The sequence below is a fragment of the Centropristis striata genome, chromosome 2 (genome assembly GCF_030273125.1).
Source record: "Centropristis striata isolate RG_2023a ecotype Rhode Island chromosome 2, C.striata_1.0, whole genome shotgun sequence".
NCBI classification, from domain to species: domain Eukaryota; kingdom Metazoa; phylum Chordata; class Actinopteri; order Perciformes; family Serranidae; genus Centropristis; species Centropristis striata.
The window spans coordinates 26441949-26463459 of record NC_081518.1 but is presented as its reverse complement, the minus strand read 5'-3'; the positions used below and the strand labels follow the sequence as shown (position 1 = coordinate 26463459).

Below are 21511 nucleotides of genomic sequence, written 5' to 3'. Positions count from 1 at the left end.
AAATTGGAGCAGTAGTGTAGACTGTTGTGATAGCACCTTTTTCTTTTCCTACATTATGTCTGACTGTCTTTGTAATATAATCAAACATATAGTCTCGCACACAAATCTTTAAAATGTCTACAAGGTGACGGAGCCAAGTACAAATACCACTGCCATTACTTTTAATGTCACCTTTCAACTGTTCTTAGAAAGTCACTTTCTTTGCTTTGAGAATTCATCTCTTTTTCATAACTTGTGCGCATTTTTGACCCAGAAGGGCACAGCTCTATTTCCTCTATTAATAATAATTATCTTTCTTTTCAATCTGCCTGTATGGCTTGAGGACATGTTCCCAGAGTTTGAAGAGAGATTTTGAAATGTACTCTAGGTGCTTGAAACGTCTTAGTGACAAGAAATGGGGAAGCAGTGAGAGGGTTTTTTGTCAAGTTGCCTTCAAAATGCATTGAAGCAATGCCAGACATAAAAAATTCTGCCTATTCTCCTGTCTAAGTGAGACCTGCAGTGTATGTGCTGCTCCAGTATTCACACTCCTCCTGTTTGTACAGCTGAAGGGAGACAAGAACTGCGCTGACGGGACTCACTTGAATTTTGGAAAGTTTTCCCAAAGAATATTAGGTCAGAGGCAGAGAGAGGAGATAAGGACGAGACCACAGGGGATCTTTCAGCCAAAGAACATTTTCTATCAGAGTTGTGGGAGGAACCGTCTTGTTCTAAATGACACATCCCCCTCATGTTTAAAACTCTGGACATCTAAATTGTGAGTGTACATTTGTGTGCTAATTTTTGCTCATTCTGTGTGTGTCTGTGTTTCCACAGCCGTGCTACGAGCGTGTAAAGGACTGGCTTAATGAGAACCTGGTGGCACTTTGGATCTTTGCTCTATGCACAGCACTTACTCAGGTAATTACAGCTTTTAAGTTGTGCGACTTATTTTTTTCAGCAGTCATTAACTCGGCCCTTGATATCTACAGCGTCAGACGGTGGCTCTTACTTTGTGATAAATAAACCAAATACTTCCAGCATCCTTTGCAGCAAGAGCTGAACGCAAGGTTTTTCTGGACAGCAGGAGCCAATATAAGCCTCTTGTGTTGCTACTGTAGACCACATAGGAGGGTTTGACTTTCCGTAAAATTATTTTATCTCCTTTCCAGCCAAGCGGTACGTGATGCGCTTACACAAGCTGGGAGGAGAAATATGCCGTTCCTGAAAAACATCAATCACACGGGCTCCTGTGATGCTGCAGGCTCTTTTTTAGTCACCAGTTGTGCCCTTTTTGAGAATCCCTCTGCACATGCAGCAAAATGAGAACCAGAAAGAAGATGTAATCACTGCCAGTCTTATCGCAAGATTTCTTTGATGTCTGCCAGCTGACTGAGAATTATACAATTATGGCAAGAAAGAATTAAGTTAGAAGTATGATCATGTAACTTTTGAAGGGTGATAGCTTTAGCTTCTGCAGCCATACTTGCTCTGGTACGGCCACTAGCTTATGATGGCTCATGTTAAAAAACTTAAACTGATGCAGAAACAGACCTCACTGTGTCAGATCATGTTAAAACCATAAAAGTGGCAACTGTTTAGCAAAGAATTACATGATTTTGTTTCACATTAGAGGTACTATGTGAAGCAATTTTCATGTATTAATCGATGTACGAACAGATTGTTATGTACTAGGGATGGGCGTTTGGAAGAAACCTGCCAACTTGAACATCTATAACGTTAACGATCAATTAATCGATTAATCACTATGTTTTTATACATACTCCAGTATGTATAAAAACATTCATACATGGGCAAAATAAAATATAGATATACAGTACTATGCAAAGGTCTTAGGCCTGTTTTGATAACGGACACTTTTATTTTGAAAGGACGAAAAGAGACTTCCTGTCGATCGTAAAACTAATTCAGTGAGATTAAACCATTAAGATAATGTCAGGAGTTCATTGTTTTATGTTTAAGTGTTGTATGTATGTTGTAGCTTTATTCAACTATATTCTCAGCTCATTGGCTTATTGACGTACGGCCGCAGAACTGAACGCTCGGCCGTGTTTCAGTTCAGTGAGTACTGATACCCAGTCAAAAAAATTATAAAAAATAAAGTTAAATTAAAATAAAAAAATACACAGATCGATACAATTCCACATGATCGACCAAATCCTTAACGACCATCAATCGATCATTGATTAATTATTCCCATCCCTATTAAGTACTCTAAAACCTTCGATCTTCCCCATTTTTCTGTGAGTGATTTTAAAGTAAAGCACTGGGTATATTTTTTTCAGTAAAATCCAGAGGATGTGATGTTTATGTGCACTCGCCTCTCTTCAGCCCCCCTGCAGCAGCAATAGTGTGCAAAACTAGCTAATTTTAGCCTAGAAATGGAGTCTGCTAACATCAATAAATGCCCAGCACACATTACAACAGAGTCCAACACAAAGTCCACATAAGAACACATAAAAAAGTGAACCTTCTATTGGTTTTGGGGGTATGAAAAACTATGCTGGAATGGACCCTATTGAAAGAAAGCTTAACTTGTCTTTTTTTTCCTCAGCATGCTTGTTATCGTTAACAAAATACTATAATAATAACCTTGCCAAAACACATCACCAGCTAACTTGATCTATGAAACTAACATATGTATTGTGTACATGGTAACGCTTTATATTAAGGTCCTTGTAATAACCATTAATTAACAAGTAATAAGGCCCTTGTAAGTCCTTACAAGATGCTTATTAACATTATTGTGTGTTTATAAGCTTATATAAGTGTTAATAATGGCATTACAAACACCCATGACCCACCCATTATGTCTTTGCCATGCTTTTATTAATCTTATTTTGTTTGCTTATTGATATTAAAATATACTTTATTGCACATCTATTATAAGTTAACTATAAGTTAACTATGCTTTTTGCAACTACCAGATCTAAAGCGAGAACAATGCCTTATTACTTGTTAATTAATGGTTATTAAGGACCTTATTCTAAAGCGTTACCAATGTAACTGTTATTACACATATTTTACATCTCAAGCAATGTGTCTATAAAAACAACTTCCAGTATATAGATATTAGATTTCATAGCATTAAACACAGGAAATATGAATAGGAAAGTAACTTTAAATAAACAAATGAATACCTTAATGCAGCTGAAGAGAGTGTCCAAATATTAGTTACCATAAATGCAGGGAAATTAAACCAGAAGAAAAAATATTTACCATACTAACAAACATTTCAAAACCTCCTCCAACATGGTGATAAAATCAGCAATCATGTTCTTAAGAATCCTTGTCAAGCACTAAAATAAAGTTGTGGGAAGGAGCCTTCAAGGAAGTGTTACATCACATTTTCCCACTCCACAGGGAGTCACACTGAAGAGTCCACAGGAGTGTGCTAAAACCTGTTACAGAGCTCATTATCAGCACCAATGAAGTATAATACAGTAGACTAGTTAAGACATGACTCTCCTATATGAAACAGTGTATGGAATCTTTTTTTTTATAATAAAATGAAACAATGTTCCCTCAATGTGATGGTCATATTAATGCAAGAGCATCATTTAATTAATACACTCAGAAAACTTCTACATTGCTTTCAGTGTGAACATTTGCATCCATATTAGCATTTCTGTGTTGTTTTTTAGAGAGATCTCCATCCAAAGTAAAACACACAAACAACTTAGAAACAGCTAAATCTATTTTTCTTCATCCTTTTTGTCAGCAAGCAACAAAGCTGCATCACAGCCAACAGACAGTCCCAACATCAAATTATTTTAATCATAGTGGCACATTATTGACAGCAGCTGTTATTTGGCTATATTGCTACTTGAAATTAATGACAACAGAGAAAGATGCAGGTGACTAAAGATCTTAAAGGTCTTTTGAACTTTCTTAGCACATGACGCCCGACCCCCATCTCATTCTAGTTTTGCAAAGCTCAGATTTCAACTTGATGTCAAAAGGCATCCTAGGAAAACAAAAACAGTGAAAATATGTAAATTCAAAGATTTATGTGTAATATACGTAGATTCCAAAAAAAAGTTGGGACACTGTGTAAAACATAGATAGAAACAAAATGTATGAATTTTACAATGAAACAGTGGAAATAATTGTGGAATTTTTTTTTCCAGTTTGAACATTAAATATATTTGTGTTGTTTTCAAGTAAATACAGATCAAAAAGGCTTTGCAAATTCTGTTTTTATGTTTTCCACAGCGTCCCAACTTTTTTGGAGTTGGGGTTGTACACAAGTGTTGAGTAACAAAATGTCATTTTGATTAAAAAAAAACTCAGTAAAAGGGGATTTGACACATTAGACTGGCATTAAATTGTAAAAAAAAAAAAATGCATTTTCGTTCAGAGGAGATTACTAAAAAGCTTTCTTGTTTGTTGGAAATATAAAAATCAGTGTTCACTACATAAATGTTTGTCAGAGGGCTAAAATTCAATCAAGTTATAAACAGATGAGCATCCTCACACTCGGTGTCGGTGCAATATTCATTTATTAAACATTACACATATTGAAGGTTGTGGATGCTCTTCCTTTTGCTGTGAAGGAATAAATGTAATGAGATTTGGATACAACAATATGAGAAAATGTTTTTGCCGTTTAATGTGAAATACAGAGAATGAGGCAAACAGAAGCAAAAGTTCCTTATCATTTCACTGTGACTTTACACATCTGAAGCTGTTAATGGCAGATTTTAATGGCTGATTTGTTTCTCGTGCAGATCCTGGGCCTGGTCTTCTCCATGACGATGTTTTGTCAGGCAGTGAAAGTAGAGACTTTCTACGCCTAGCGCTCGACCTCCCTGCCCTTCAGCACACTTGGATTGTTTCTCATCAGAGAGGGACAGATATAGAGCCACCCTCCTCCTCCTCTTCCTCCCCCCCCCCCTCCTCCTCCCACCCCGACAGACTCTTCTTTCCTTGTCCTCTCTGTGACATTCCCTCTCGGATGTCACCAGTTCACAGTTTTTCTGCTAACTATCAACAAGCACAGTGTCAGTGTAATACCTGAGTTGGTTCCTATGGTTTGCTCTGTGTCAAAAAAGCTAATTTCTGTGATACATTTTATGAAGCAGTATTATGAACATGTATAAAAAAGTGTAACCCCTTTTTTTTAATATGTGTTTTTGTTCTAAATTATTTTATGGTTTGTATGTGTTTTAAAAATGAAGAGCTACAGTTGGGGACTGTGTGAAGTGCTGCAAGTGCATGTCTGCTGCGATGGTGTGTATTAAATGTTTTGGCTCGACTAAACAGCATGCGACATCTTGTCATTCCTCAACAGGAAACGCTAGAGGAGGGCTTTATGTGTAATCCTGCTGTATTTATGCCCGAAACTCTTAATGACAAACAGGGGGAACGGAGGAACTTTGTCAGGAACCGGCATAATATAAAAATGTTAATATATTCCCTCTGCAGGAGTCATTAAAATATTTTGTAGCACCTAACTAATCGGGTATTAATTAGATATATCAAACAAACTGCTTTGCAACTTCATGAACTACTGAACATGTGGCTTTTTTACTGGGTGCTTTTACACAAGACTTGAGAATTACACCAACTACAATAAAAAAGATTCTGTCAGAGGAATTTAAAATGAACAAGTAGCAGGATCCTCCAGACTGGCCTGAGGCGATTTCCCTCCCAGCACCAATCACAGCTCCAATGACAAAGATTCATCTGCAGGCTTTGAAGCACCCTCTGGCTCTTTTGTGACTTTTCCTCCTACCTTGAGCCGTCAAGTATAATCCAAGCTATAAGTGCACTAGAGACACATGTTGATTAACTAGCCCCACGGGTGAAAAAAGCTTGAAGAGGTTTTCTTCAGTTGGAGTTTGAGGTCCATGCACTGCAGGTGCTTGAACTCTTTTTGCATTTATTAGGGTTTTTTTTCTTCTGTGCTTCTTTTTGTCTGCCTTCAAACAATCTGGACCTGTGAGACCAAAAGTCCCAGAGCAATCAAATATGTGGAAGCGTTTCAAATCTCACCCTGAAGTCAGCCAAATGAATTACACAGATCAGCCAGTAGGTGGAGCTGGGATTTTTTCCCCTCTGGCACAAGAATTATTTTTTTTGCCATTTTGAGTCATGAAAAATATAAAAACATATCTGCAATTCTAAACACAAACTTGTTATCTTTATTTTTAATACATATGCAGCAAAACTGCTTGTAGTGTGCCTACAATTAGGACATCATAACATTGCACCTTTAACTTTGAGCCTCTTGCTCATAAATTCTGCACAGACAGTTGTGGGTCAGAATAGCATGCTGCAAAATACAATCGGATGCAATCGAACATCCTGATATTTTTATGGCATACTGCATTTAATATACTATGTCTTCAGACATACTGTACGTAATCTTTTCTTGACATATTATATGATAGTATTGGTTCTGAAAGGCACCAATTATTCCCCACAAGAGCTGTGTTTACATCCTGTGTCTGTCGTGAAAAGTGAAGTGTGTGGTTCCAAAAGAGACACAGTGTAATGGCTCAAAAACACGACAAGCTTGAACCCAGAAACATGACACAAAGACAGACAGAGTGATATAAAAGTTCCTGTTGACTGAAGTCCAAAAATAGCCAAGGGTCAAAAACCAGGTAATCAGTCAAAGCAGGCAAACAAAATCAGACAGGGGGCAGGCTAAGAACTATTAATCCATGTACCAGACAAAGGGTCAGACAGAGACAAAGACTGGAAAATTAGGGTGGATGAAACCGAGACAATCTAGCAGGAAGGTGAGTGGAGATGGGCCGCTATAAATACTGCTTGGCTGATTAGGGGAATAGGAAGTGGGCTTCGAAGGTCAGGTGATGTAAACAACAAAAAGGGATTTGCAGTTAGGGAGGTAACTTCAGAGTTAACTCTGGGGGTTTTCTGTCCTACAACATTCTGGCTGATGGACCTGGACCCTTTGACCTGCAACAGCAATATCCACAAACTTTTTGTTTTCTCTCCCTTGACCGATGTCCACAATGAATCCAGCAGGATGACATGTAGTTTGAACATGCCAAGACAGATGAAGACTATTTCCTCAGCGGTCATTACACCAAAACCAAACTCCGGCACCTTTTCACACTTGATTTTACGTGTTAGGTCGGAAATAACCTATGGATCTTTAAACCATTTGTTTTCATTCAGCGCTTCACAGTTCTATTAAGGAATAAGTCAAGTTTATGTGTGCAGCCCTTGAATGCAGTTAGAGTCTCAAAAGGCTTCACTGCGCTGGTATTATGAAACAATACATTAAAACGATAAATGAAAATGGCAATTCACAATCTCAGTGACAGCAAGAAAAGACTCCCACTGAAACCTCATTACACAAAATGGGCCCACAGTTAGGTCAGTCAGTTCACTTCAAATAAAGCACCAAAAACAAATAAGTACAAGCTTTCAAAGAACAGAGGCATTTATTGTATAAATACAGTATATGTCAGCATCTTACAGTTCAGAAACTGTGATTTTTAGTATAGCTGCTGACAGAAAATAAGCTATTCTGGGGTGAAAATGAGCCTTGAATACCACTGGTTGATGTGACCTTTAAAACATGTTTTAAATTATTTACAAAGCATATAATGAAGTTGCAAAGTGAGGGTGTGTGTTGGCCTTGTTAATCATAAAGACAAAAAAGCTTTAAATAAAAACACAGAGCCAGAGGCCATTCAGAGTGGATTACTGAATAGACCTACAGGGAAGAGGCCGTTTTTTGTCACTTTGCAGGATCCCTTGGATCCCTGGGTGTCACCTGCAAAACGATTGAGACAGACCGAGATGCAAAATTACCACAAAGAGATGCTAAATCTTCCAATAGAAATGCATAATGATACAAAAAAAGAGATGGATGGCTACTTAATGGATATGCAAGACAACAAAGTGGTGCAAAATTTACTACAAAAATGCACAAATCACCACAGAGATAAAATGATTAATTTGAACTAAAATACCCACATAGAGACACAAACTACAACAAAAAGATACAAAAGGATCACAAGGAGATCCAAAACAACCACAAATAGACACAGAAAAACTACAAAGACACAGAACAACTATTAGGAGACACCAAAACGACCACAAGGAGATTCCAAATGATGACAACGAGACGCAAAACAATTACAAAGGCATGCAAAGAGGAACAAATAGCCGCTCCAAAAGTGATTAACTCCAAAGAGATAAAAATGATGACAAGTGACACAAAATGACCAAAATGAGATGCAAATCGCCTACATGAAGATGTAAAACAACCACAAAGAGGGTCTAAATGAGAAAAAAAGAAGCCAAAGAGACACAAAATGACAATTTTGAGACATTCTGTCATTTCTGTCTGGGTGTATTGCTCCTAATAGTTTGGATGGGGGGCCTCTATGTCTGCGCCATGGGGCCCATTATCACATAATCCATTATGAATCCACAGCCAGGCCAGAACACCCTGGGTGGAAAGAAATGCGATGAATCAAGAGTGACAAATCTATTAACTTGCAATCAGCTTGTCAACATGCAAAAGGCTGCGAACCTCTCACAGGTGTGTGCACCAAATCAAACACAAGCAAACAATAGCTTGTTGACTCCATCATTCTGTAAGTGTGGTTCCTCACAACACAGACAAACCTCTCGAAGCCCAGGCGTCCCCTCTTGTCCCTCTGTTGGCTCTTGAATTCACCTCATCGCTTCGGCACATCTCTGTTTTCTTTCCCCTCAGCTCATATATTATTCATTCCCATGTTCAGGGGCTTTCTCCCATCTTGTGCTTGATCAATAATACATACCTATGTGCTTGCTCCCTCACCTCCCCATCCTCTTGTCTTGTTCCTGAAGCCAAACAGTGTGCCCATGCTGAGTGGATACAACAGTATGGATGGATGGCCTTTTGAAGCTTGGAGAAAATTACCACATTTCAGGTTATCTCTGTGCATTGTTTCTCTCATTTGGGGACTGAAAGCATTATATTGTCACTCTCTTATAGTTTTCCCCAAAAATATTATATTGTGTGTGTGTCCTGCTCTTAAAAAGAAGCAGAGCCTAGAATATCTTATCACCACAGAATACAGTACCTTTAAGGCTACCAGACTCGGTCACTGAACACATTAAACCTACCTCCAGACGGTGAGAGATTTTCTAAAACTCTCAAAAGGATTTAGTTGTATTGAAACAGAGCAGAACCATATATTCTGTATAACTCACAGTCAAGTCAGTGGTTTATTCACCACTTGGATATCTGCAATCATTTTAGGGACTTTGTAGGAGAAGAGAGGGTCAACAATGCCTGATTGTGCCTCTTATGTTTGAACTTTACAATGGCTTGGACTGATGAAAACCCTTGAAAGTATTTGCAACAAAAAAAAAGAGAGAGAGAGCTATCTCTTGTCGCCAGGAAGGCTGGCATATAAAAATTCTCATTACTTTAACACAGAAGCAGAAACTGAAATAAACGGCTCAACTAAACAGCTGACTTGATTTAATCAGGGGTCTCTATATTACACAAAAGTATTTGGTCACCCAAGCATAACACCTACAATATATATAATCGTTGGACGTTAATCTGCTGTTATAACAGCCTCCACTCCGCTGGAAAGCTTTCAATGAGATTTTGGCTGCAGGGATTTGCTTGGTCTGGCTCAATGATGGCCCACTTTCACCAGCTGGCACGCAGTCAATGTTCCAGATCCGACACTTTACTTTAGGTGGGACAAAAAGAGAAGGTAATAGTAAGATAATATCATCATTATCTACTATAGTTCTCAATTCTTACAGATTCAGGAACTATTCAGAAATAATAAGTCCTCACTGACTTGTTCTTCAGTTAAAGCTACTTACAGTTTAGTGTATTATCACTTTAATGTACGACCCACTTTAGGTGTCTGTGGTCCAGTTCTCTGAATTTGTGTCTGTGCTTGTTAGACGTTTCAGTGGGTGCATTCCTTTTCACACAGTCGGGACACAATGCTGTGAGAAATTATGACGACGAGCAAGGGAGGAGTATATCTCTGAAATGGAGGGTGGAGGAGTCGTCACCCTGAACAAAGCGTTTGATCTGTTAGAGAGACCAAGGTTTATTGTGTCATTAATTGTCCACGAGATAACGATATGCCACACAGAAAAAATGACACCAGCATTTTCACCATCACCTGCTGGCTGCTCTGCTGCATGTTAATAATTGTTAATGTACAGCCTGGCATCCACGCAGATAAACCGGCTTATATCAGCAATTTAAGACAGCACTGTTGTTTGTCAGTCATGTGATGGAGGGAGGCATACTTCTGCACTTTTGTCTCTTGAAGAAAGGCATCTGGCATATGCGCCAACCAAACTACTTTTTAAACGGTGTGCAGACAGGCATGATAATGGTGCAAACCCAAGCACACTTTTTCTTTTAACTTGTAGTACGTACTGGAGCTGACTTTACAAAGTATGTACTGTTGCATACAGTTGGCATATAATTGGGACATACTACTTCATCAAAACATGGTGCCTTGAACTCTGACCCTCTGGCTCATGTATAAGCTGCACAGAGGATTGAGGAGCAGAAGAGCCAGAAAAGCATGCTGGCTTGCATTCTGCAAAATGTGACCACATGCAATATGACATCCAGGCACTTTTGGCACACTGCATTTGACATTATATGTACAGAGAGATGTTATAGTATGAGAATTGTAACACACAGCTGTCCGCTCTATAACAAATCAAATGGGCATGCGAAACGTTTCGATGAAAAGGCATAATAAATGCATGAATGCTACAGGTATAATAAATACATCTAGCCGACAGAAAAAATACAAAAACACTGCTGTTCTAGATTACTTGTCCATTAAAAGAATATCAGAGCATAAGCAGTTTGTTAAAATTAAAATTAAAACTGAATCTTAATCTAAAAACTAAGATTAATCTTAGTCCAATGCAATGTACAGCCATAAAACAAAAACCAGCCACAATAACATCAACAGCACCAATAAATTAACACTATATTAACTGGACTCTCATCAAGGACACCAACTGAAAAAAACACAGGCTTTAAGAGCAAAATGCACCAAAGCAGGAGAAACGTACACAACTTATAGCACTCACTGTAAAGTAAATGTATCAAGTTACTGTGAGAAGAGCTGGAGTCTCATGAACACAATTTCATCCTGTTTTTTCAACCGCTAGGATAGTGAAGCTGAGTTGAACTTAACGTCTGTGGTCCGTGAAAAAGTTTTTCAACACAGAGAGTTTTCACACGTGATGAAATACTTATTTCTGCTCACAAACAGGTGGGTGAGGTACTTCTTAAAACTAACCATTTTAGGGTCCATTTATCCCCAACACAAGCCCTTAATGTAGGAGAAGGAGCCAGTGGTTTCATCAGGAATGCAGCCGTTGGGGTCACCTCTTGAGCTAACATGAGCGGTTGTTGAGCTAACCGCCGCAGTCGGTGGTGTTGTGTCCTTACTGGTTTCCACACTAACTGGTTGCCGTACTCGTGTGTGCAGCTGTGTTTTGCCTCAGTTAGCAGATTTGTCACATATTTGATAAACATATAACTGTCGATTTTCAGGTCTATCTACTGTGGATAATATTGTTTTATAAGTGAACACTAGATCACAGCCACAGAAAGCATGAAAATATAATTTTTGTAAGATCGGTCAGAGCTGGATTCGAATTCACTACAGCAAAATTAAATTGCTCTTACACCATCACCTCTACCTATTGAGCTACTCAAACTCACCTTGAGTGTATTTGGAAGGAAGATGGTTTTAAGCTTAAAGTCCAACATTTCCTTGATTATGAGGGTCCATCGCAGCTTTAATTCTAGGAGTGTTTGATTAACTGTGCAGTCGCTACCGTTAAACTGTTTTCTTTTATCAATTGAGCAAAAGTCGTGTAACTTGCTCTATTCTTTTAAAGCCTACTCACTCTCCTGTGCTACATGTTGGTGATTAGCAACTGAATTGCTCCATCCTGATTATTATGACATTGTTGAAATATAAATGTTCAAGTGTTTTCACAAGATACTCCCGAGGCGAGAGGTAGCACTGACAGTATAGTATAAGTAAGATCGTCACTGTTTAAACATATTTATTTGTCACAATGTGTTTCATATCGGGCTAATGAGGTGGTAAATATGACAGTAGCCTCAGTGGAGAGAGAGGCGATGAGAGAGAGAGAGAGAAACTTGATAAATATACTCAGGAATTTTTCGATGTGCAGCTCAAGGTCCGGTTGTTTTCGATCAGTCCAAAACAAAATGTTGCCCTGGACGCTGAAGTAAGCTCCTTATGCAATATAATTCTTGACGCAACATGAACAGGTGAGCTTGAGTAGTTCATGATGTAGAGGTGATGGTTCATTAGTTTTGTTGTAGTGAATTCGAATCCAGCTCTGACCGATCTTGCAAACATGATATTTTCATGCTTTCTTTTTATTTATAGGTGATGTAGTCTTCACTTATACAACAATATTATCCACAGTAGATGGAGATGCGACCTGAAAATTTGCAGTTATATGTTTATTAAATATGTGACGAATCTTCTAACTGAGGCAAAACACAGCTGCACACACGAGTATGGCAACCAGTTAGTGTGGAAACCAGTAAGGACACAACACCGTTACTGGTCCATCACCACCATCACCACGGAACATGATTAATCCTCCAACACTTGATCGCAATGTTGATATAAACCACTTTTTAAATAGTTATAATGAATATTTGGCTTTAGTTGTACCCAAGTCATCAGCTATAGTTGGCTGAAAAAGCTGCTGTCAGCACAAGTTAGTTAACTTCTCCTAACGGCACAGTAACGTAACAGGTGACCTGTGACTACGTCAGCATGTAGTCCCGCCTACTTGCGTCCAGCTCATAAGTTTGATTGGTTGTTTTCAGTTGGCATTTACTTATAATTGACTCACAGAAATGTAATTCTTTCTCAACACGAAAATATATCAAGTGTAAATAAAAGTATTTGGGCTTCTTCTTTTAAGAAGACCAATCTTCAATCAACAATGAGTATGATTTATTCACATAGCCTACATATTATAAAATCCTCTTCATCTTAGAGTTGAGATGAAATGTCTTTTTAACCCTTACAAATCACATCCCTGGCCATAGTGTGCACTTAGTTACCATTATGCCAAAAAAAAAAAAAGAACGAAGAATGAATTGGTGAAATGTATTTCTACACAATTTTTAAAGATTTTTCCTAAAAGATGTAAGCAAAGACATAAGCAACTCTGCAGATACAAAATGAGGATATGAGAATTTGATTGATTTTGTCTAATTACATTTGGAAAATCTATAAGGGCCGTACATATATTATTTCCATTCCAGTCAGTGGAGCACTAAATAGGAAGAAGCCTTTAGTGCACTTACTGTATGGGCCCACAGTTGCAGAAAATCAATAGAGGGTCCCAGTATTTTTATGTACAAAGATCAAACTTTTTTTTGGCTTCATGCACCACAGAGCATAGGAATGAACAGGGCCGCCATGCTGCATACACCAAAAAGTTTTCAGTCCTCGATGTAAACAGGGATTCCTTTAGGGAGTTGCCTGATCAGTCTTTGTTTGATTGTACAATTAAAATCACAGGGAGATTTTTACTCTGTGTGCTGTTCTTTTTTCTGAGTTTAATCTTTTTTTGATCCAGCACCTGTGAAACATTTTGGATGTGTGTACAATACACCCTGCTCTCATGTAAAGTGAACACAAGTGAAATATTCATTTTCATTTAATATTGCCTGTTGTAGAATTAGAGCAAATTACAAGCCTTTCTATGGCAAATATGTCAATAGGCTTTTTTCATAACACACTTTTTGACTTGTCACAGAAAAAGCACAGGTCTGATTATAACCACCAGTTCCAGGGTGCTGGGTTTGTGCCTGCTGCTTCACTGGAACGCTTGAGGGAACGTTGCCATCAAAATTTGTTTCACCTGTGCATTTTCTGAAAAGGTAAAACTCAAGTAACACTCGAGTCCACAGAACAAACTGTTCAGACTGTTTTCCTCCTCCGTGCAGCTCTGAAGTAGGTGAAGCTGTGCTATGAATTCTTACTCTGCCTGTGCTTCTCCTGCCATGGCAAACAAATATCTGCTGTGAAGACGGTCTATAGAGGCCCATATACTTAATGGTATGCACCTGTTGTACATGGCAGACCTTACTAATTAAAGTGCCCACATGTGTATTGATCATATAATGTATCTTGTTAGAATAACAGATGTAGGCTGCAGGCTACTGACTCATAAAGTAAACTTCACAGTTTTCAAAATAGCTTGGAAATCAGAGGCCTAAATATCTCCCAGGTGAGTCGCTGTGCTTTGACATAAAGTTTTTCTGTAAACAAATAGTGTGTTTGACTTTGCACCGACTGAGTAAAACTGAAAGGTCGCACTTGGCCGCCTCCCACCGTATGTGGCCATCCATCAAACTCAAGGCCGGTTTGTTTAAATCTCCACCAATCAACTGACACAACAAATTACAGCACGATTTGTAAGCATCAGGGGGGAAAAAACTTCTACCTGAATAAGCTTATACATTTTTCAAAATGAGGGGTAGAAAACAAATGACAAACTACTGACCATCTTAATACTCCTTTAATTGCCTTTCCACAATGTGACATTTTCTTTGTATAAGCCTTGATTTACAATCTAAAGCCATTAAATCTTTTTCATGCTAAAATGTGATGCCAGTATTGATAATACTGTCCTGATACGGAGCTCAACCGGGCATGACTGCAGCCTGGCAGGACGTGAATAGACACTGCTCTTTTGGCAAACTCTTGAATTGGAGCTTCTCTCAGTTGATTTTCCATGAGAACAAATTAAACAACGGATTTGTTAAAATGACAATTTACAGCCTTATATTTTCACCCATTCTACCATGAAGCTATGTCACTTTTGTGCCCTGAAACATTAAAATCTTATCAAAAAAATGTTGTTTTTGTTTGGACCAACCTTGCTCCATGAGAAAAAGATAATTTAAAGATCTGTTTTGGGGCTTGGAATGCTGAAAGTGTCCTTTTTCTTCAAGAAAGAGAAAATATCATTAAAACCTTCAAGTCAATTGGCCATTGTTCTGTTTATCCTGCTCAGATGGCTTACAGTAGGTTTTATTTTTCACAAATTATAGCATCCAATTTTTTTATCACCTGTAGTTGCCAGCCTTTTTTTTGTTGAAACACTACGAGCTTAAATATTTATGCATGAAGATATATGAGACTAAATCTTTGTTAGCAGCAGAGGAAAACGAGTCCTGTGAATTGGAGGTCTCCCAACCACCCAATGGCTTGCCAAACAAAATGAACATCCTGACATAATAATAAAAGTCATAAATAAAGAAAGATGTTTTCTCTAGTCGTGGGCGTTTAAAACATTTTTTAAAACTACTTTGTGGTGTAAAATGTTGCTGTTGTCACAACCGTGTTAGTCGGCTTGGAGAGATTTCATGTACAAGACTCAGCCAATGAAAACATCACCACTGTTGAATGATTTAAACTCACTTTGGAGACACAAGCAGATAGGTTAATGACCTTCAGGACCATGTCAGCGTGGAGTAAAACATCATGTCTGATATTCATGATTTAAAGAAGTCCTTGAGATGAGGCTACATGAGGCTCACATGTACAATTCATGACCAGATTTAACATTTAAAATATCTTGCTGGGCGTTATGGGGTTATGGCCTTGCAGCAGATGAATCACCGGGAAACGGTTGGCTGCCCCCTCTGGGTAGGGAGAGAGTCACTGCCTCAAGCGAGGGAGTTCAAAGTATCTCGGGGTCTTGTTCAGCAGTGAGGGTAGAACGGAGCGTGAGATGGACAGGCGGTTTGGTGTGGCGTCGGCAGTGATGCGGGCGTTGTATCGGACCGTCATGGTGAAGGAGCTGAGCCGGAAGGCAAAGCTTTCAATTTACCGGTCCATCTAGGTTGCAACCCTCACCTGTGGTCATGAGCTTTGGGTAGTGACCGAAAGAATGAGATCGCGGATACAAGTGGCCAAAATGAGCTTCCTCTGTAGGGTGGCTGGGCTCAGCCTTAGAGATAGGGTGAGGAGCTCAGACATCCGGAGGCAGCTCGGAGTAGAGCCGCTGCTCCTTCACGTTGAAAGAAGCCAGCTGAGGTGGTTTGGGCATCTGGTAAGGAAGCCTCCTGTTAGAGGTGTTCCGAGCACGTCCAACTGGTAGGAGGCCCCTGGGAAGACCCAGAACACGGTGGAGGGATTATGCTCCCCCAGGAGGAGCTGGACGTTGTGGCTGGGGAGAGGGGCGCCTCGAATGCCCTGCTTATCCTGCTGCCCCCGTGACCCGGCCCCGGATAAGCGGAGGCAAATGGATGGATGGATGGAAATGAATCATGTTACAAGATAAAAATTCAGATTTTTTATTTCAACCAACTACTGCAGCTCTCTTCCGGCAGGTCTCACTGCATGCAATTTCAAGCCTCCACAGATGATCCAGAACACAGCGGTGTGTCACCCCACTGCTCATATCTCTGTACTGGCTCTCAGCTGCTGCCCACTTCAAATTAAAAAACCCTGACTCTTGCCTCCAAAACAGCAACTAGAACAGCACCCACCTACCTAAAATCCTTAATTTAGGTCCACACACCATCCCGCTCACTGGGCTCTTACAATGAAACGTGTCTGTCTCCTCAGAGTTACCGAACTCCATCCGATCTGCTGAGTCCCTCTCAATCTAATAAGAGACTGAAGAACTAATATAAAATGAGAGGAAGAAAGAAAAAAAGAGACAAAAAATCTTCAGTGTATTATTTGCACAAACAGACAACTGTAGGACACAGGACTAATATAATTACAGTTATATGAATGTTTGGGGGTCTAAAATTAGTTTTGGCTTAATGGATTGGGTTCCAAACATGAGTGCTGTGACCCCACATGAGGTCTTAAGATAAAGCTCAACTCTCAACTATCTGACATAGTTATGCAGGTTGACTTCCAATAACAACACTCACTCGGATTCGCACCGGACACGAAAACTGTTCACCTGGGTCAAAGTCCAGGGTTAGTTTGAACCGTCCACCATCACTCCAGTCCACCCTGAATGGACCTTAATGCTCTCTTATGAAAAACGAGTGAATTAACCATGATGTGTGAGATGTAAAGAACACCATTGCACTAAATATTGATTGAAATGGTTAGTGAAGGAGTTAATGATTAAATATAAACTATGCTTATTGGGATTTTTTTTTTCATAATTGCTGTTCCTGAGAGATGAACATAACAGGAGGGCTAAGTGACACATTTCGTGGAGCTAATGGAACATATTATTTGCACTTTCCTTATGCAACTGTCATGGTTTTATGAGTGGAAATGTCTGCCAGCTGATCAGATCAGACCAGATAGACATGTTGGAGATTCCTCCGATTTAAATGTCCTGTAATGTGTGTGCAGTACAGCAATCGAAAGACTTTAGGAGTTATATAGTGTGTAGGTGTCATAAGATGGGGAATACTGTAAATGTTCTACATGTTCTCATGATTCACAGCAGCGTTTGTTTTACAGGTTGGTCATCAGTGTCTTCTGCTAACAGCTGGGCCCGGTATTTTAAAGCCTGTAAAATCCTGGCTCTGTTACTAAGTTTCTCTCTCTCTCTCTGATCACCCTGCAGGCGTCCCTCTAGTCATGTGGCAGTGTTAGTTCCTCCTCAGTTCTCCTTCGTTTATTTGAATGCATTTTAAAACACTTCTCACCTTTCACTCACACCCCAAATACTGACGCACACCTCTCATGCTCTGTGATATTTTGTCATGCACACATTTCAGTTACATTTCTTAAATAAATAACTTGATTTAATCTTTTAAAAGCTGTGTCTTCACTTCCCCTGAGAGCCACGTTGGACAGCTAAACACATAAATTAACAACTAAATATATAAATAAGCATGTTGAATGGTGATGTTAGCATTTAGCCTCACAGAGCAGATTGCATGGCTGCAGACTCTTGCATTCTTGTTTTTATACATTCTCGTGGGCAAAATTGATTTTGAGGATCGTTTGATCATTATCATAATTACAAACCCGACACCACAGACAGCTGGGCACTCTGCTCCAACACAAAAGCTGCTGCATCCTGAGCTCAGTGCTTCGTCATTCTGTTGTTAACAAGCACGCATTTATCTACATGTTGTAATTAAACAACACCAGAAATGTCGAGGTTCTCCCTCTGTGGCATAATTATATGTTTGGACAACCAGATTAGCATCTCAACATGGCTATCAGAGAAAGGCTGTGTTATCAGACACTCGCCTCCAGTGTGCTAAAAAAAAAAAATTAAGATTCACCGCCTAATGTAGGGCACCTCGATCTGAATATTTCATGCAGCGTGCCGGAGCATCAAAACCAATCCCATTTTACGTCTAAGCTAATGTGATTAGAGGCGCTACATTATTAACACAATTGGGTGGAAATGAATCCAGAGAGTGTGCATTAGTGATCTCCAGAACAATTTTCCATCAAATTTTATCTGCACAATGAAATGTGATTTCATGGACACTCTGGTCATTTTCTATGTCTACTTTTAAAGAGAGCTGCTCTTGTTATGGAGAAAGCCCTCAGCGTCCCTTTTTAGCCAGACCATCATGTGTTTCATGCATTTGAGCCATCCCTGAAATCTTCACATCACTGTCAGCACTCATATACATCTTATTCTTCCTGTGTTATTATGGACAATCGTGTGATTGAAAAAGCAATTGAGACTCTCTGAGAAAAGCAACATTGCAATCTTCTAGTAATCGAATCCCACAATAGCTCTGCAGGGTGTTAGAGTATAATTACTGCATATATTTCTTTCATCTGCTGAATGACAAATTATCCCAATATTTCTCAAAGTCAGAAGGAAGGAATGCAAACAAAACAACACCAACAGAAACCAGAGGGAATGTAGTATCACCCTGGTAAGGCTGGAAAAGACCTTAAAGCTGAACAAACAAAGGAAAAAACAAACAGCCAGGGCCAGATTTACTCTGGCTGGATCAGAGCCTTGCAGAAAGGGTACAGCAACCAGGGCAAGGCTCCCCCTCAGCTGCTGCAGGACGGGAATGGCAGTAACAAATTATGTGCCAGAAATTGGGGGCCCCCTGCCAGAGCCGAATGCATTAACCATGCTGTTTAGACTCCATAAAATAGTCCACTTCTGTCCTCGAGGGAAATACGCAGTTCATCCAGGGACAGAGTGGAGTTTCACTCGCTTGAATCAGAGACAAAGAGCTCAGATTTTCTTTGGGAAGACGAGTGAAATGAAACAGTCACAACACACTTTCAGTAAGTGCTTCACCTCTGAGTGGGGAATCAGGAGAAGGAACAGTTGGAGGACGCGGGAAGTTTTCAAATGAAAATTACATGGATGTTATATTTTGGAGGGCTAAAAGTGGATTTGGTCTAATGGGGTGGGTTTTAAACATGGGGGTCAGGACCCCACAGGAGGACTACAGATAAAGCTGAGGGGCGTGACATTAATAACAAGAACTAAGAACATGCATCGCAATTTCATCACAACTCGTCAGATACAGACTTTGTCTCGTTATCTGATACTGATGCACAAGGCCTCCTTTTGTCTCAGTGTTGGACATGTCAGCGACTGTGTGCTACTTTATGCTAGGTACATGCATTGGGGGTGGGAATAATTAATCAATGATCGATTGATGGTCTTTAAGAATTTGGTCGATAATGTGGAATTTAATCGATCTGTGTATTTTTTATTTTAATTCTATCTATGACTGGGTATCAGCATATGTCAATAAGCCAATGAGCTGAGAATTAAGTTGGATGAAGCTTCAGTTTACAAACTGAAAGTTGCAATAACAATTATAAAGCACACAAAAATACAAGAGTATTAGTTGGAGCAACACTAGCTTACTGTATCAAACCTGGCTAGCATGAATTACTAGATTTAATTTTATCCAAAAACTTATTTAAACACAAAATATACCTTAATATGCAAAATGACTGTGAAAACTAACCTCATGCCTCTTCGGGGGCTAAAACGTAAAACATTGAACTCCTTGACGTCTTCTTTACAGTATCATCTCACTTGAGTTAGTTTTACGATCTCTTACGGTCTCTTATCGTACTTTCAAAAAAAGAATTGTCTTTTATTAAAACAGGCCTAAGACTTTTGTACAGTACTGTATCTATATGTTTTATTTTGCCCATGTCTGCATGTTTTTATACATACTCATACATACTCAAGTATGTATAAAAACATAGCGATTAATCAATTAATTGATCGTTAACATTATCGATGTTCAAGTTGGCAGGTTTCTTCCAAACACCCATCCCTAACATGCACGGTTGCTTTTCTAAACTACCGGACACAATTATGCAGGCTGAGTCCAAATAACAACACTATCCGTGTTTCCATTAAAGTAGAAGCACATTTTGAAATGTCACATTAAAGAAAATTAGGGAAACTTTCATCAACTGGTTTAGAGAGAATAAAAAAGCTGCATAAACATACTTTCATCAGAAGATGGTGATGTAATGTTTTGCTGTATCCATCAATAAACAGTAGAAGAAGTAGAGATCATCATCAAAGAAACACAGATTTTTTTCTCATTTTAATCACCTAGTGTGTTTGTTTAGGAGAGGAGGAGGCCTCTTTATCAGCTCCTGATAAAAACCTCCTGAACAATGAATACTGAAATAAATGTCACAGAGGGAAGCTGACTGGGACAATGTCAAATCCCACGATCTCACACTACTACACACTACAATATCATCCTCAGCAGCTGACAATATTGTGCATTTATTTGAAAAATGTAAGAAAGAAGCTTAATTGTTTGCAGGTTACAGACATAAACAACCTGTGAGAGTGACATGGCAAAAAGGTTAGAAACCACTAGTCTAGCATTTAGAGGATAAGTCTGACTGCTTTTCACTTATTGTCAATAAATCCCACAAAATACCAAAACCAACAATGATTTGATGCATTAATAACTATTCTCTGTGTGTCCAGAGCCTGATGTAATTCATTCCTCTGTGCCAGAGAGCTCCATTGTGGTGCAAAATCTAATAAAAACAGATCAATGAACCACCGTGTTGCAGCGGCTGACATGTTGCTTCATTACAATGAACACATTGTAGTTTATTTTGCTGAGTTATTTTGAGACTGGAAATAGTCCCCAGCACATCCACTGTTTACTCCTGTGTGAGTAATATTTGCTTAAAACTTCAGTTTTTATTAACAAAATAAAGAAAACAAAGTGTGAGAATATCCTCCTGAGACTTTGCAATCCCTGTTTGTTCTCTGTGGGAGACGTGACACTGAGGCCACTTCTTCAAACATGCAGTTTATTTGAATGTACTGTGAAAAGCACATCCTGGGCTTCTATAGTGATGAAACACACATGAGGGGATCAAACTCTTTTGAATTAAAACATCTGAGTACAGTATACATGATTTATGATAAATACATTTGTTTTCATTTACATTTGTTTCCAATATTCATCAAATGAGAAAGAATATTTTTATTTTTTATTTTTTTATCATTACCAAATTGTGCATTGTGATGTTTGTTTTGTTGA

General features: G+C 39.0%; 1 protein-coding gene across 3 annotated transcripts in view; it reads left to right on the top strand.

The window, feature by feature from the left end:
* Positions 1–5262, top strand: part of tspan4a (tetraspanin 4a) — a 168347-nt gene extending 163085 nt beyond the window's left edge. For all 3 annotated transcript variants that reach the window (XM_059349950.1, XM_059349933.1, XM_059349941.1), the window contains 2 exons: positions 817–900; positions 4731–5262. In XM_059349950.1, coding sequence (XP_059205933.1) covers positions 817–900; positions 4731–4799 — 153 coding nt within the window. In that variant the 3' untranslated portion in view covers positions 4800–5262. The remainder of the gene's footprint in view (positions 1–816; positions 901–4730) is intronic.
* Positions 5263–21511: the final 16249 nt, after the last annotated feature.